At 50.1% G+C, this 16,202-nt stretch overlaps 2 protein-coding genes across 2 annotated transcripts; one reads left to right on the top strand and one right to left on the bottom strand.

Annotated features, from left to right (window-relative positions):
- Positions 1 to 2,135: 2,135 nt before the first annotated feature.
- Positions 2,136 to 7,878, bottom strand: LOC132384771 (G-protein coupled receptor 84-like). The gene is made up of 2 exons (XM_059956251.1): positions 7,108 to 7,878; positions 2,136 to 4,211 (listed from the first exon to the last, which is right to left on the bottom strand). Exons 1-2 carry the CDS (start codon positions 7,717 to 7,719, stop codon positions 3,636 to 3,638), a joined length of 1,188 nt encoding a protein of 395 aa, XP_059812234.1. The 5' UTR covers positions 7,720 to 7,878; the 3' UTR covers positions 2,136 to 3,635.
- Positions 7,879 to 11,535: 3,657 nt separating this feature from the next.
- Positions 11,536 to 15,822, top strand: LOC132385002 (G-protein coupled receptor 84-like). The gene is made up of 3 exons (XM_059956728.1): positions 11,536 to 11,586; positions 13,895 to 14,011; positions 14,376 to 15,822. Exons 1-3 carry the CDS (start codon positions 11,536 to 11,538, stop codon positions 15,036 to 15,038), a joined length of 831 nt encoding a protein of 276 aa, XP_059812711.1. The 3' UTR covers positions 15,039 to 15,822.
- The last annotated feature ends 380 nt before the right edge of the window (positions 15,823 to 16,202 follow it).

Here is a 16,202-nt window from a genome sequence, read left to right as displayed (position 1 = left end):
GGGAACTGTGCATGGTGCTCCCGGTGTGGGTCTGACCCAGGGATAGGGAGACGGGAACTGTGCACGGTGCTCCCGGTGTGGGTCTGACTCGGGGATAGGGAGATGGGAACTGTAAATGCTGCTCCTGGTGTCTGTCTCTCCCAGGGATAGGGAGACGGGAACTGTGCACGGTGATCCTGTTCTGGGTCTGCCCCAGGGATAGGGAGACAGGAAGTGTAAATGGTGCTTCTGGTGTGGGTCTGACCCAGGGATAAGGGGACAGGAACTGTGCACAGTGCTCCCAGTGTGGGTCTGGCCCAGGGATAGGGAGACGGGAACTGTGCACGGTGATCCTGTTCTGGGTCTGCCCCAGGGATAGGGAGATGGGAACTGTGCACGGTGCTCCCGGTGTGGGTCTGACCCAGGGATAGGGAGATGGGAACAGTGCACGGTGCTCCCGGTGTGGGTCTGACCCAGGGATAGGGAGACGGGAACTGTGCACGGTTCTCCCGGTGTGGGTCTGACCCAGGGACAGAGAGATGGGAACTGTGCACGGTGCTCCCGGTGTGGGTCTGACCCAGGGACAGAGAGATGGGAACTGTGCACGGTGCTCCCGGTGTGGGTCTGACCCAGGGATAGGGAGACGGGAACTGTGCATGGTGCTCCCGGTGTGGGTCTGACCCAGGGATAGGGAGACGGGAACTGTGCACGGTGCTCCCGGTGTGGGTCTGACTCGGGGATAGGGAGATGGGAACTGTAAATGCTGCTCCTGGTGTCTGTCTCTCCCAGGGATAGGGAGACGGGAACTGTGCACGGTGATCCTGTTCTGGGTCTGCCCCAGGGATAGGGAGACAGGAAGTGTAAATGGTGCTTCTGGTGTGGGTCTGACCCAGGGATAAGGGGACAGGAACTGTGCACAGTGCTCCCAGTGTGGGTCTGGCCCAGGGATAGGGAGACGGGAACTGTGCACGGTGATCCTGTTCTGGGTCTGCCCCAGGGATAGGGAGACGGGAACTGTGCACGGTGCACCCGATGTGGGTCTGACCCAGGGATAGGGAGACGGGAATTGTGTGCAGTGTGACCTGTGGAACTGTCCTCTGCAGAGTTCTGGAGTTGCGGTTGAATAAATACTGGTTGAGCAAGTGTTAACCTTCTACTCCACTCCCCTTCCTTCTGCGTCATTCTTTTCATTGTGAGTTGGTTAGGGGGAAGTGAGATTTCTGAGTTCTCTGTCAGAAGAAGAAGAAGAAGTTGTTGGAGCCCTCAGGAAATCTGAAAAGTGATCTTGAACTGAATGTGGAACTGAAAGTCAGGTTGCGGGATCGTGTCACGTTATTGCCCAGACCCTGATCTGTCAGTCATCTCATTGTTACCTGCCGCTTCCCAGCAGTTCTGTGCTCCCTCTTCACTGCCCCTCCCACAGCGTGACACTGCCTCCTCACTACCCTTCTCACCACACCTGCTGCGGTGCTCCTGCCACACTGCCCCTCCCTCAACACGGTGCTTCATCTTCATCGTCTCTCCACAATGTGGCACCGCCTTTCCTGCAGTGCTGCGCTCCCTCCTCATCGTCCATCCCATAGTCCGACTCTCGTTCTTCCTCCTGCAGCACTCCTCTCTCACCACCACCTCCAACGTTGTGCTTCCTTGGTTTGTGGGCTTCTGCGGGAGGGGCAGATTCTGCTCTCTCTCCCCCCCCTTCTCTGTTTCTGTGGCTGTCTTTCTGCCTCTCTCTCTCTCACATACTCTCTTTTGCTTTCTCTGGATGCCAGTTCTGAGGTTACTAAAGAGGCACGTTTGTGTCACCTGTGGTTAAATTTGGCCAGCTTCCTCTTTGGTCACGCAGCCACTCAGAGTAAGGAAGTGGTGAGTGAGAGATTAGTCTATGCACTCCACATCCACCACATTACCTCTCCACCATCCACAGGTCAGGAGTGTGATGGAACACCCCCCAGTTGCCTGGGTGGAGTTAGTCCATAAACTCCACATCCACTCCCCCTCCTCCCTTTTGCTATCTTCTCCTTCCCCCTACCTCCCCTTCCCTCTCTCATTTCCCCTCCCCTTTCCAACCCTCTCCCCTCTCCTCCCCTTCTACCCTTTTCTCCTCTCACCTGACCACTCTCTGCCAAGACAAACCAGGCAGTGTCACACAGGTAAACATTTAAAAACTTTATTTCATATGCGTGTTTTGACACTGTGTGTAGAGGTGAAAAGGGACCATGTCTTTTTTACACAAATGGTGGTATCTACTGTGTATGGAACAAGCTGCCAGAGATGGTGGTTAAGGCAGGTACAATAAGAACTTTTAAAAGTCATTTGGTCAGGTACATGGATAGGGGAGAGTTAGAGGGTTATGGCCCCAATGTGGTCAAATTGGAGTAACATACACAGAATGCTGGAGGAACTCAGCAGGTCAGGGAGCATCTATAGAGAGAAATGAATGTCGACTTTTTCGGTAGGGTCTCTTCATCAGGACATGACCCAGGCATTGTTTATTCCCTGCCCAGATTCTGCCTGACCTGCTGAGTTCCTCCAGCATTTTGTGTGTGTTGCTCAAGTTTTGCAGCATCTGCAGAATCTCTTGTGTCTTGAGCAAATGGGACTGGCATAGATCAACTGGGTGGAAGGGTCTGTTTCCGTGACTCTCTAACACCAGGACTGAGAGTCTGGAGCTGAATATCTTGACGATGGTGTGACTACAAGACTCGACCATTCCAGGGCAGTGCAGAGGAGGTTCCCCAGATTGATTCAGGAGGTGGTGGTGTTCCTCTATCAGGAAAGATTGCATCACCTGCGGCTACACACTAGAATTTGAAGAATGAGAAGGGATCTTGTAGAAACATACAAAATTATGAAATGGTTAGATAAGAAATGGAGAAAAAACATTTCTACTGACAAGTGGGACCATAACTAGAACTAGTCTCAGACCAGAGGGCACAATCTCGGAATAGAGTGATGTCCCTTTATAGCAGAGATGAGGAGGAATTTCTTTAGCCAGAGGTTGGTGAATCTGTGAAATTCATTGCCACAGACAGCTGTGGAGGCCAAGTCATTGGGTACACTTAAAGCTGAGGTTGCTAGGTTCTTGATTAGTAAGAGCATCCAATATGGGGAGAAGGCAGGAGAATGGAGTTGAGGGGGATAATACAGCAGCCATGATAGAATGGTAGAGCTGATGTGATAGGCTGAGTGGCCTAAATCTGCTTCTATGTCTTACAAGTTTGTGGAAGCAGATTTCAGATGGAGCGAAGGAAAGATTGCCCAGAGTGTAGTGAATCTGTGGAATTTTCTGCCCAGGGAAGCAGTCGAGGCTATCTCACAGTTAGATAGATTTCTGTATAACAGGAGAATTAAGGGCTATGGGGAAAGGGCAGGTGACCCTGAGTCCACAACCAGATCAGCCATGATCTTATTGAGTGGCACAGCAGACTCGATGGGCTGATGGCCGACTCCTGTGCCTGTTTCTGACATCCTTATGTTAGGACTCAATGACCTGGGATCCTTAGAATTCCAGGACCCCGCCTTGGTGACTCCCGGGCTCAATGGCCCAATGATTCAATAACCCCATGTCTTCAGGAGTGAATGACCTAGACTTGATGTCACGGTGACTCTATGACCAGATGACTCCACGTCTCGGCTGCTTGGCCCTCTCCCCACTAAGACCTCCCGGAGCAGAAGCAGCGGGTGAACAGGCCAGCAGCACGCCTCAGCACCCCGAGGTAGGCGGTCTGGAACTGGCGGTTCATCACTGTGTAGAGCAGGGGGTTGAGGCAGCTGTTCAACCAGGTGCAGTTACCGGCGATCATATGCAGGAGGATGGGGGCCCGTTTTTTCCCATCTGCCACGTGCATGATACAGAAGGGGAAGTAACAGGCCACGTAGATCAGGAACATGGCGAAGCACATGCGGGTTACCCTCTGGAACTCCCGGCTCCCATTCCGCTTGGACGAGGAGACCGCCCCCTTTTCTTTTTCTCCACCGCCAGCAGACACGGAGGGAGGGTCAGGGGTGGGGGTAGGGGCAGTGGACTGGGAGACCGTCCCTGGCTCGGACGGCCCCTCCCACGCCGCCACACTAGTCCCCTCCGTGACCTGGGAGCGGCTGGGGTCCTCCTCGTCCACGGCCAACCCGCTGTCGGAGGATGCGGCCCCATGGGGTTGGGCTCTCTGGACCTTGGGCCGAACCCGGTCCTCCCGCCGGTGCTCCTCCAGTGCTTGTGACACGCTGTGGACCTGCGGGGGAGGGGAAGATAGGGATTAGTTTGTTGTAGACTGTGAGACATAGGAGATAGAAAATAGGGTTGAGCTTTTAACCTACACTAAGATCAATCTAACCCTTCCCTCCCACATACCCCTCCATTTTTCTGTCATCCATGTGTCTATCTAAGAGTCTCTTAAATGACCCTAATGTATCTGCCTCTCACACCACCACTCTGTGTAAAACCCTGCCTCTAACATCCCCCTATACTTCCCTCCAATCACCTTAAAATTATGCTCCTCAAATTAGCCATTTCTGCCCTGGGATAAAGTTTGTCTCTCCACTTGATCTATGCCTCTTATCATCTTGTACATCTCTGTCAAGTCACCTCTCACTCACCTTTGCTCCGAAGAGGAAAAACCCTAGTTCACTCAACCTTTCCTGGTCAGTTATGCTCTTTAATCCAGCAGGATCCTGGTAAATCTCTGCACCCTCTCTAAAGCTTCCACATGCTCCCTATAATAACATGACCAGAAATGAACGTAAGTGTGGTCTAACTAGAGTTTTATAGAGCTGCAACATTATCTCAGACTATGCTTCTCCAAATGCTAATAAATCCTGTCTCGAAGAATCTTCTCCTATAGTTTGCTGACCACTGACATAGGGCTCACTGGTCTATAATTACCAGAGTTATCCCTTTCTTGAACAAAAGAATAGCATTTGCCACCCTCTAATACTCATACTATCCTGTGGCTAGGGAGGATGCAAAGATCATCATCAAAATTGCAGAAGTCACTACCCTTGCCTGTGGTACATAATAGCATCTAGTCCTGAGGACTTAACTATACTAATGTTTTTTTCAAAGATAACAGCACATCTTCTTTCTTAACAGCACATCCTCTTTCTTAACAGCTACATCTACATCTGTGGACTCTGTCTACACTTCCCACTCCTTTAGTTAAGCAGCCAGCATAATCGAAGACTCCACCCACCCTGGGCATCCACATAGCACCAGACTGAAGGAAAGTTTCTATCCTCTACTGTTATAATACTATTAAATAGTTCCCTAGGATGATAAATTGGACTATTGGGCTCACAATCTACCGTGTTATGACCTTGCACCTTATTGTCTACCTGCACCGCACCTTCCCTGAGACTGTGACACTTTATTCTGCATTCTGTTATTGCTTTACCTTGTTCTACCTCAATGCATTGTGTAATGATCTGATCTGTATGAACAGTATGAAAGACAAGTTTTTCACTGTACATGTGACAATAATAAACCAATTCCAATTACAATTCCTGCTGAATATTGAGAGGTCCATGGTTTAGCCCCATCAGACTGACTGCACCATCCCTACTTCTGAACTCCGCTGAAGTTGTCTTGGTGGATGAACCTGCCAGGATGTCCCCTCGGAGTGCAGCTATGATGTTACCCCTGTTCAGGAGAGCAAACCCTTCCCCTCTGCTGGGATGCAGGAGAGGAGTGTAAGGATGATGGGCAGATGTAGAGGGCGGAGGAGGGGAGACTGGCAGGGTGATGGGGAGGTGTATATAGGAAAGGGAGAGAGAGGGAGAACAGTTCCCTTAAATTGGAGACTTGTGTGTTCATGCTGTCAGGCATGGACTATCCAGAGGAAATACGAGGTTTGTTCCTCTTGTACCTCATCCAGCAACCAGCTACTCGGGGTTAACTCCTTCCCTTCAGGAACTGAGAACACCAAACAGTATAGCATTGGAACAGGCCCCTCGGCCCACAATATCTGTCCTGAACATGATGCTGAATTAAGTTAAATCCCTTCTGCCTGCACAATATCCCTATCACTCAATTCCTTGCACATTCACTTGGCTGTCTAAGAGCCTCTTAAAACCCTCTATTGTATTTACCTCCTCCACCACCACCCCTGGTGTCCACCACTCTCTATGTAACTAAAAACTTCCCCACCAGATCTCCTTGGAACTTACCCCCTCTCACCCTAAAAACATGTCCTCTGGCATTAGACATTTCGACCACAGGGAAAGAGATACTGTCTGTCTACTCTATCTGTGCCTCTCATAATCTTACAAACCTCGACCAGATCTCCCCTCAGCCTCTCCAGAGACAACAACCCAAGTCTGTCCAACCTCTCCTTGTAGCTCTTGACTCTAATCCAGGCAGCATCCTGGTGAATCTCTTCTGTACTCTGTCCAAAGCCCCCACACCCTTCCTGTAATGGGGTGACCAGAAATGAGTGCAATGTGGCCTGACCAGGATTTATATACACAGATGCAGCAAGACTTTTGACTCTTATACTTAATGTTCTGCCCAACGAAAGTAAGCAGACAGGATGCCTTCTTTACAGGCCTGTCAACCTGTGCGGCCACTTTCAGGGAGGGACCACAAGATCCTTCTGTACATCTACACTGTTAAGAGTCCTGTCCTTACCGGTGTTCTGTCCCATTCGGTTTGACCTCCCAAAGTGCCACACCTCGCACTTGTCCGGATTAAACTCGATCTTCCATTTCTCTGATCAGACCTGCAACTGGGCTGTATCATACTGTATCCTTTCACAACCTTCTACAGGGTCCACATCATTAATCCTTGTAATTGCAACATCCCAACTTTGTATTGACTAATGAGGGTAAAGCGGCCGATTTCAGTTATGGACTGGGACTCCCAGGATCCCTCTGTACTTCTAAGACTCTTGCTATTAACGGTGCCCCATCCCTTTACATTTGCCCTCCCAAAGTGTAACCCCTCACCCTGGCCCGATTAAACACCACCTGCCTTTTCTCTCGTCCCGCTGAAACCTCAGACGACCTTCCTCCAACTCCAGTACCGTATCACCCCGGCCAACTCTCCCTCTCGCCCAGCCTCTCGGGATGGGGAACCGCGCGCCCGAGCCCCCGAAGTAGCCCCGACCCGCCACCAGACCTCGTGATAGAACCGACCTTGCGATAGATGAGGTAGTAGAAGATGCCGATGCAGCTGAGGCCGAAGCCGAACATGAAGAACATCAGGATGGTTGTGTAGGGCCTCCCCCTGGAGCGGTGAAAGGAGCAGGTGCAGACGGCCGGCAGGAAGACGTAGATGTTCCAGAGGGGGCCGAAGAGAGCCAGCCCCAGGGCCCAGGGCAGGGCCAGGATGAAGGGGAGTACGCGATTCGAGGAGAGGCGGTCGAAGCGGCGGGAGTCTGTGATGAGGATGTAGCGGCCCACAGCGATCAGGATGAGGTTGAAGATGGAAACGGCGTTGGCCACGAAGAGGACAAGACCGAAGAGGCGGCAGGCGAAGGCGCTGCCCCTCCAGGTGAAGTGGATAAAGGTATCGACCGTGGCGGGCTGCAGGAAGGCGCAGTATAGCAGGTCAGATACGGTCAAGTTGAGGATGAGAAAGTTGAAGCGGGAACGGAGGCGGGGGTCGGTGGCGAAGGCCAGCAGGGTCATCACGTTGCCCACTGTCCCCACCAGGGTCACCACGATCCCCAGCGTCGCCCCGAAATAGCGGTACGTGTAGACGTCAGGGTGGCAATAGCCGCTGGCCACGGTCTGATTGCTGTCCATCCCGATCGAGGAGTTGCAGTTTGCTGATTCCTCTCTCCCTGCTGCCGGGGGTTTGTCGCGGCACAGTCGGCGGCTGCAGGTTTATAGGGCGGAGAGGAGGGGAAGTAGAAGGGGGGAGGGCAGAGGGAGCGGCTGGTCTTTCCTGTGTCCGGAGGGGAAGTGGGAGATGTTCTGTGCGGGAGGAAGGGAGAGGAAGAGAGGGGTGAAGAGGGGGCAGTAAGAGCGAAGAGGGGTAAAGAGAGGAGAGAAGGGAAGAATGTGAGAGATAGTGGGAGAGCTGGAAAAAGAGTGAAAACGAGAGAGAAGCAGCTCTCTCTCTCTCTCTCCCCCTCTCTTTCTCCCCCCCTCTCTCTCCCCCCCTCTCTCTCCCCCCCTCTCTCTCTCCCCCCTCTCTCTCTCCCCCCTCTCTCTCTCCCCCCTCTCTCTCCCCCCCTCTCTCTCCCCCCCTCTCTCTCCCCCCCCCTCTCTCTCCCCCCCCTCTCTCTCCCCCCCCTCTCTCTCCCCCCCTCTCTCTCCCCCCCTCTCTCTCCCCCCCTCTCTCTCCCCCCCTCTCTCTCTCCCCCCTCTCTCTCTCCCCCCTCTCTCTCTCCCCCCTCTCTCTCTCCCCCCCTCTCTCTCTCCCCCCTCTCTCTCTCCCCCCTCTCTCTCTCCCCCCTCTCTCTCCCCCCCCTCTCTCTCCCCCCCCTCTCTCTCTCCCCCCTCTCCCCCTCCCCCTCCCTCCACCAGTGAGAGAGAGAGATATCTTTGTGTCCTCTTTAGCTACAAGCAAGGTCCCAAAGGACTGATGAGCAGACGATGTTCCTATTTTGGGGATGTATTATAGGGATAATCCAGGAATTTATAGGACGGTGAGCCTTGCATCAATGGTGGAGTAATTATGGAGTAAGATGCTCAGGGACAGGATCAATTCACATCTGGGAAAACATAGACTTATTCCGGATAGTTTGTGCGGTGGATGCTTGGAATGTGGGAGTAGAAGCAGATATAACTGAGGTGTTTAAGAGGCAGTTGGACGGGCAGGGGATAGAGGGTACACAGCCGACATGCTGGCCGATGGCACTACTGAACGGTAGTGCTGTGATACGATAAGACTCTTGACCTCCCAGTCCACTTCGTCGTGCAACACCTGCGTCAGCTGTCGAGTTCCTCCCTCCCCAACCCCACCCCCACCCCACCCCACCGTCGAGAGACCGAAGGAAACAGCGGGTTTTCAGAGACATAGTCGCCTTCCCATCATGAGATGGGTTTAGTGATTTCCAAAGTTGAGACACAACTAATTACTCAAACGTGCTGTGTTGCAAGACCGGGAGGGCTACGGGAAGTACTTTCAATCGCAGAGTTTAGAGGAAAGCACAGGATGTCGACCGGAATAAACCACACAATCCAGTTTGTGTAATAGCTCCCTACCCCTACCCCCCCCCCCCCCCGGAGAAGGGAAAGTCTACAGGAACAGATTTTAGATCATAAGACATAGGAGCAAAATTAGGCTACTCGGCCCATCAAGTTTGCTCCACTATTACACCATGGGTGATTTATTACCCCTCTCAGCCCCATTTTCCTGCCTTCTCCCTGAAGCCTTCGACACACTGACTAATTAAGAACTATCACCGTCTTCTTTAAATATACCAAATGACTTGGGATCAACAGCTGTCTAGGGCAATGAGGCGATTAATACAAAAGTCAAAAGTAGTGCTGAAGTTGCATAAAACTTTGCTTAGCTTGCAGTTGGAGTATGGTGTGAAGATTCGCTACCCTCTGGCTAAAGAAATTCCTCCTCATCTCTGTTCTAAAGGGACATCCCTCTATTCTGAGGCTGTTCCCTCTGGTCTGAGACTCCCCCACTATTGGAAACATCCTCTCCACCTTCACCCGTTCTGGGCCTTTCAATATATAATAGGTTTCAAAGAGGTTTCCTCTCATTCTTCTCCACTCCAGCAAGAACAGGCCCAGAGCCATCAAACGCTCCTCATACGTTAACCCTTTCATTCCCAGGACCATTCTTGTGAACCTCCTCCGGACCCTCTCCAATGTCAGCACATCCCTTCTTAGATAAGGGGCCCAAATCTTCTCACAATACTCCAAGTGAGGCCTCAACGGTGCCTTTTCAAGCCTCAGTATTGCATCCTTGTTTTTATATTCTAGTCCTCTTGAAATGCTAATATTGCATTTGCCTTCCTCACCACAGACTCAACCTGCAAATTAACCTTCAGGGAATCCTGAACAAGAAACGTACCCTCCAAGTCCTTTTGCACCTCTTCTGATATCTGAATTTTCACCCCGTTTAGAAAATAGTCTACATTTTCATTCCTTCTACCAAAATGTCTATACACTTCCCTACACTATATTCCATCTGCCACTTTTTTACCTGTTCTATTAATCTGTCCAAGTCCTTCTGCAGCCTCCCTGCTTCCTCAACACTATCTGCCCCTCCAACTTATCTTTGTATCATCCACAAGCTTGGCCGTCATCCAAGTCTTTGATAGAAACGTAAAAAAAAGTGATCCCAACCCCAAACCTGGTGAACCACTAGTCACTGGCAGCCAATCAGAAAAAGCTCCCTCTATTCTCACTCTTTGCCTCCTGTCAATCAGCCAATGTTCTATTCATGCTAATATCTTTCCTGTAGTACCATGTGCTTTTATCTTGTTAAGCAGCCTTACGTGCGGCACCTTGTCAAAGGCTTTCTGAAAATCCAAGGAAACAACCTCCACTGACTCTCCTTTCTCTATCCTGCCTGTTATTTCCTCAACGAGTTCCAACAGATTTCCCTTTGTAACCATGCTGACGTCAGCCTATTTTGTCATGTGCCTTCAAGATTGAAACATCAACCTTAATAATGAACTCCAACTACTTCCGAACTTCACCCTGATTGCCGTGGCCCATTACATCCTCATCTTGAACTCCCACTGCTTTGACCACCTCTCCTCCAACCGCATCCTCCCCCTCATCTGGTCCCTGGAACTGGCCCTTTACAGCTCCCTCTGGAAATCTATATCTGCACCTGTTCCTTCCACCACTTCTGGGGGAGGTCCTGCACCACCATCCTGATGTTCTTCATGTCTGGTTTCAACCTCAGGCATCTTCTACTACCTCATCTATTGCAAGGAGCTTGGGGAGGTGGGTGGGGGTGGAATGAAAAGCTGGCAGAGGGACGGGTGAACCTCGGGGGTCCCTATCCCGAGAGTGCCCCAAGTGGCTGGGCGAGAGGGAGGGTTTGACCAGGTGCAGTGAGAGGAAGCTTGTCTGAGGTTTCACTGGGACATGGGAACATAGACAGGGGAATGGCAGGTGGAGTTTAATCTGGGCAATTGTGAGGTGTTGCAGTTTGGGAGGTCAAATGTAAAGGTACAAGACACTGTTAATGCCAGGAGTCTTGGAACCATTGATGTGCAGGGGAGATCACAGGGTCCAGGTCCACAGCTCACTGACACTGGCTGCACAGGTTGACAGTGTTCGATATGCTGGCCTTCGTCAGTCGAGTCACTGAGTTCAAGAATCGGGAAGTTATTTTGCAGCTTCATAAAAAACTTCATCCAAAAGATGAAGACAGATGGGATTGAATTCTGAATTAGCTTGTCCATAGAATATTGAGGGTGATGGTGGGCGGGTATGTTAGCTGGAGGTTCGTGACTAGTAGTGTTCTGCAGGGATCCGAACTGGGATCTCTGCTGTGTGTGATGAATGCCAATGACCTGGATGAAAACATGGATGGGTGCAGACAATGCAAAGATTGGTGGTGTGATGGATTGTGCAAAAGATTGCCAATGGGTACAATGGAACATAGACCAGTTGCAGATATGGACAGAGAGATGTCAAATGACGTTTAATCTGGGCAATTGTGAGGTTTTGCACTTTGGGAGATCAAATGTAAGGGGAACGTATGCAGTGAATGGCAGCATTGACGCACATAGGGATCAAGGTCCAAGTCAACAGTCTCCTGCAAGTGGCAACATGAGTAGACAGCATGGTAATGAAACTGTACAGCACACTTGCCTTCTTCAGTCGAGGCCATTAATATAAAAGTCAGAAGTCATGCTGCACTTGTATAAAACATTGGATAGTTTGCACGGAGTATGGTCTGAAGGTTTGGTCTTTATACCATATGACATAGGAACAAAATTAGGCTATTCATTCATGGCTGATTTATTTTCCATCTCAACCTCATTCTCTTGCCTTCTCCCCAACCTTTCCCCAATGAATTGGCTTCACAGCCATCTGGCAGAAGAAATTCCTCCTTATCTCTGTTCTAAAGGGAGATCCCTCTATTCTGAGGTTGTGCCCCCTAGTCGTCCCATTATAGCTTCCAGAAAGTGGCCAGACAAATAGGGGGGTAAACAGTCTGCTTGTTTTCATTGGCTGGGGCACTGAGTATAAGAGTCAAAAGTCTTGCTGCATCTGTGTATATAAATCTCTGGTCAGGCCACATCTGGAGTATTGCACTCAGTTCTGGTCACCACATTACAGGAAGGGTGTGGGGGCTTTGGAGAGGGAGCAGAGGAGATTCACCAGGATGCTGCCTGGATTAGAGTCAAGAGCTACAAGGAGAGGTTGGACAGACTTGGGTTGTTGTCTCTGGAGAGGCTGAGGGGAGATCTGGTCGAGGTTTGTAAGATTATGAGAGGCACAGATAGAGTAGACAGACAGTATCTCTTTCCCTGTGGTCGAAATGTCTAATGCCAGAGGACATGTTTTTAGGGTGAGAGGGGGTAAGTTCCAAGGAGATCTGGTGGGGAAGTTTTTAGTTACATAGAGAGTGGTGGACACCAGGGGTGGTGGTGGAGGAGGTAAATACAATAGAGGGTTTTAAGAGGCTCTTAGACAGCCAAGTGAATGTGCAAGGAATTGAGTGATAGGGATATTGTGCAGGCAGAAGGGATTTAACTTAATTCAGCATCATGTTCAGGACAGATATTGTGGGCCGAGGGGCCTGTTCCAATGCTATACTGTTTGGTGTTCTCAGTTCCTGAAGGGAAGGAGTTAACCCCGAGTAGCTGGTTGCTGGATGAGGTACAAGAGGAACAAACCTCGTATTTCCTCTGGATAGTCCATGCCTGACAGCATGAACACACAAGTCTCCAATTTAAGGGAACTGTTCTCCCTCTCTCTCCCTTTCCTATATACACCTCCCCATCACCCTGCCGGTCTCCCCTCCTCCGCCCTCTACATCTGCCCATCATCCTTACACTCCTCTCCTGCATCCCAGCAGAGGGGAAGGGTTTGCTCTCCTGAACAGGGGTAACATCATAGCTGCACTCCGAGGGGACATCCTGGCAGGTTCATCCACCAAGACAACTTCAGCGGAGTTCAGAAGTAGGGATGGTGCAGTCAGTCTGATGGGGCTAAACCATGGACCTCTCAATATTCAGCGGGAATTGTAATTGGAATTGGTTTATTATTGTCACATGTACAGTGAAAAACTTGTCTTTCATACTGTTCATACAGATCAGATCATTACACAATGCATTGAGGTAGAACAAGGTAAAGCAATAACAGAATGCAGAATAAAGTGTCACAGTCTCAGGGAAGGTGCGGTGCAGGTAGACAATAAGGTGCAAGGTCATAACACGGTAGATTGTGAGCCCAATAGTCCAATTTATCATCCTAGGGAACTATTTAATAGTATTATAACAGTAGAGGATAGAAACTTTCCTTCAGTCTGGTGCAATGTGGATGCCCAGGGTGGGTGGAGTCTTCGATTATGCTGGCTGCTTTACTAAAGGAGTGGGAAGTGTAGACAGAGTCCACAGATGTAGATGTAGCTGTTAAGAAAGAGGATGTGCTGTTAAGAAAGAAGATGTGCTGTTAAGAAAGAAGATGTGCTGTTATCTTTGAAAAAAACATTAGTATAGTTAAGTCCTCAGGACTAGATGCTATTATGTACCACAGGCAAGGGTAGTGACTTCTGCAATTTTGATGATGATCTTTGCATCCTCCCTAGCCACAGGATAGTATGAGTATTAGAGGGTGGCAAATGCTATTCTTTTGTTCAAGAAAGGGATAACTCTGGTAATTATAGACCAGTGAGCCCTATGTCAGTGGTCAGCAAACTATAGGAGAAGATTCTTCGAGACAGGATTTATTAGCATTTGGAGAAGCATAGTCTGAGATAATGTTGCAGCTCTATAAAACTCTAGTTAGACCACACTTACGTTCATTTCTGGTCATGTTATTATAGGGAGCATGTGGAAGCTTTAGAGAGGGTGCAGAGATTTACCAGGATCCTGCTGGATTAAAGAGCATAACTGACCAGGAAAGGTTGAGTGAACTAGGGTTTTTCCTCTTCGGAGCAAAGGTGAGTGAGAGGTGACTTGACAGAGATGTACAAGATGATAAGAGGCATAGATCAAGTGGAGAGACAAACTTTATCCCAGGGCAGAAATGGCTAATTTGAGGAGCATAATTTTAAGGTGATTGGAGGGAAGTATAGGGGGATGTTAGAGGCAGGGTTTTACACAGAGTGGTGGTGTGAGAAGCAGATACATTAGGGTCATTTAACAGACTCTTAGATAGACACATGGATGACAGAAAAATGGAGGGGTATGTGGGAGGGAAGGGTTAGATTGATCTTAGTGTAGGTTAAAAGCTCAACCCTATTTTCTATCTCCTATGTCTCACAGTCTACAACAAACTAATCCCTATCTTCCCCTCCCCCGCAGGTCCACAGCGTGTCACAAGCACTGGAGGAGCACCGGCGGGAGGACCGGGTTCGGCCCAAGGTCCAGAGAGCCCAACCCCATGGGGCCGCATCCTCCGACAGCGGGTTGGCCGTGGACGAGGAGGACCCCAGCCGCTCCCAGGTCACGGAGGGGACTAGTGTGGCGGCGTGGGAGGGGCCGTCCGAGCCAGGGACGGTCTCCCAGTCCACTGCCCCTACCCCCACCCCTGACCCTCCCTCCGTGTCTGCTGGCGGTGGAGAAAAAGAAAAGGGGGCGGTCTCCTCGTCCAAGCGGAATGGGAGCCGGGAGTTCCAGAGGGTAACCCGCATGTGCTTCGCCATGTTCCTGATCTACGTGGCCTGTTACTTCCCCTTCTGTATCATGCACGTGGCAGATGGGAAAAAACGGGCCCCCATCCTCCTGCATATGATCGCCGGTAACTGCACCTGGTTGAACAGCTGCCTCAACCCCCTGCTCTACGCAGTGATGAACCGCCAGTTCCAGACCGCCTACCTCGGGGTGCTGAGGCGTGCTGCTGGCCTGTTCACCCGCTGCTTCTGCTCCGGGAGGTCTCCTCTCCTGCATCCTCTCCCTTCACTGATCCTCTCCATCATGTCGACTTCCCTCCCTCCTTTCCCTGCTCCAGCTTCCTCCCCCATCTGACTCCATCCACATGCAGCCTCATGTCAGCTCCATCCCTCAACTCCCACCCTCTGTCCCTATCTCCAACCCCTTCATCACCCCGCTCCTGACCTGAGTCCACCTATTACCTGCTCCTTCAGTCCAGGTGAAGGGTATCAACCCGAAATGTCAACTTGCCGCCTGAGCCCCTCCAGCAGATTGGTGTGTAGCTTCGGATCACAGCATCTGCTGTCTCCATGGCTGCTTTTGACTTTCTGTATCAGACGTGGTGGGGAGGCGTTTGCTGCACTTAGAGGGGACATCCTGACATCTTTAGTGGAGCTCAGATGGTGCAGTCAGTCTGATGGGGCTAAACCATGGACCTCTCGATATCCAGCGGGAATTGGAATTGGTTTATTATTGTCACCCGTACTAAGATACAGTGAAAAACTTGTCTTCCATTCTGTTCATTCAGATCAGATCATTACACAGTGTATTGAGGTAGAACAAGGTAAAACAATAACAGAATGCAGAATAAAGTGTCACAGTTACAGAGAAAGGGAAGTACAGGCTGAAAGTAAGGTGCAAGGGCCATAACGAGTAGATCGTGAGGACAAGAGTCCAACTTATTGTACAAGGGAACTATTTAATAGTTTTATAACAGATCAGAGTTCAATACCGACATGTTGCCATAAGGAGGAAGGAAGAGGATGGAAGATGGGGGAAGCTCGGCCCTCGTGAGCTTGCTATTTTAGTCAAAAAGGAAACAGAAGCATGTCTGTGAGGTGCAGGAGCTGAAATCTGCAGGAAACGGGGGAGGAAAACCAGAAGGACCATAAAATGTTCAAATTTCAAAGTAAGTTTATGATTAAAATCAGTGTACACAACCCTGAGTTTCATTTTCTTGTGGACATTCACAGTAGAACAAACTAAAGCAATAGAATCAATGAAAACCTACCAATGTTGAAAAAAGGACAAACTGTGCAAATACAAAATAATAATATATAAGTACGTTAATAAATAATACTGAGAAGATGAGTAGTAGAGTCCTGGAAAATAAGTCCATAGGTTGTGTTCAGTGATCAGCTCAGTGTTGAGATGAGTGAAGATGTCCATGCTAGTTCAGAAGCCTGATGATTGAGGGGTAATAACTGTTCCCAAACCTAGTAGTGTCGGACCTCAGGAACTGGACCACACTGGCTCACT

Source organism: Hypanus sabinus, chromosome X1, assembly GCF_030144855.1.
Source record: "Hypanus sabinus isolate sHypSab1 chromosome X1, sHypSab1.hap1, whole genome shotgun sequence".
Lineage (NCBI taxonomy): Eukaryota > Metazoa > Chordata > Chondrichthyes > Myliobatiformes > Dasyatidae > Hypanus > Hypanus sabinus.
This window is presented reverse-complemented; position numbering and strand designations above follow the sequence as displayed.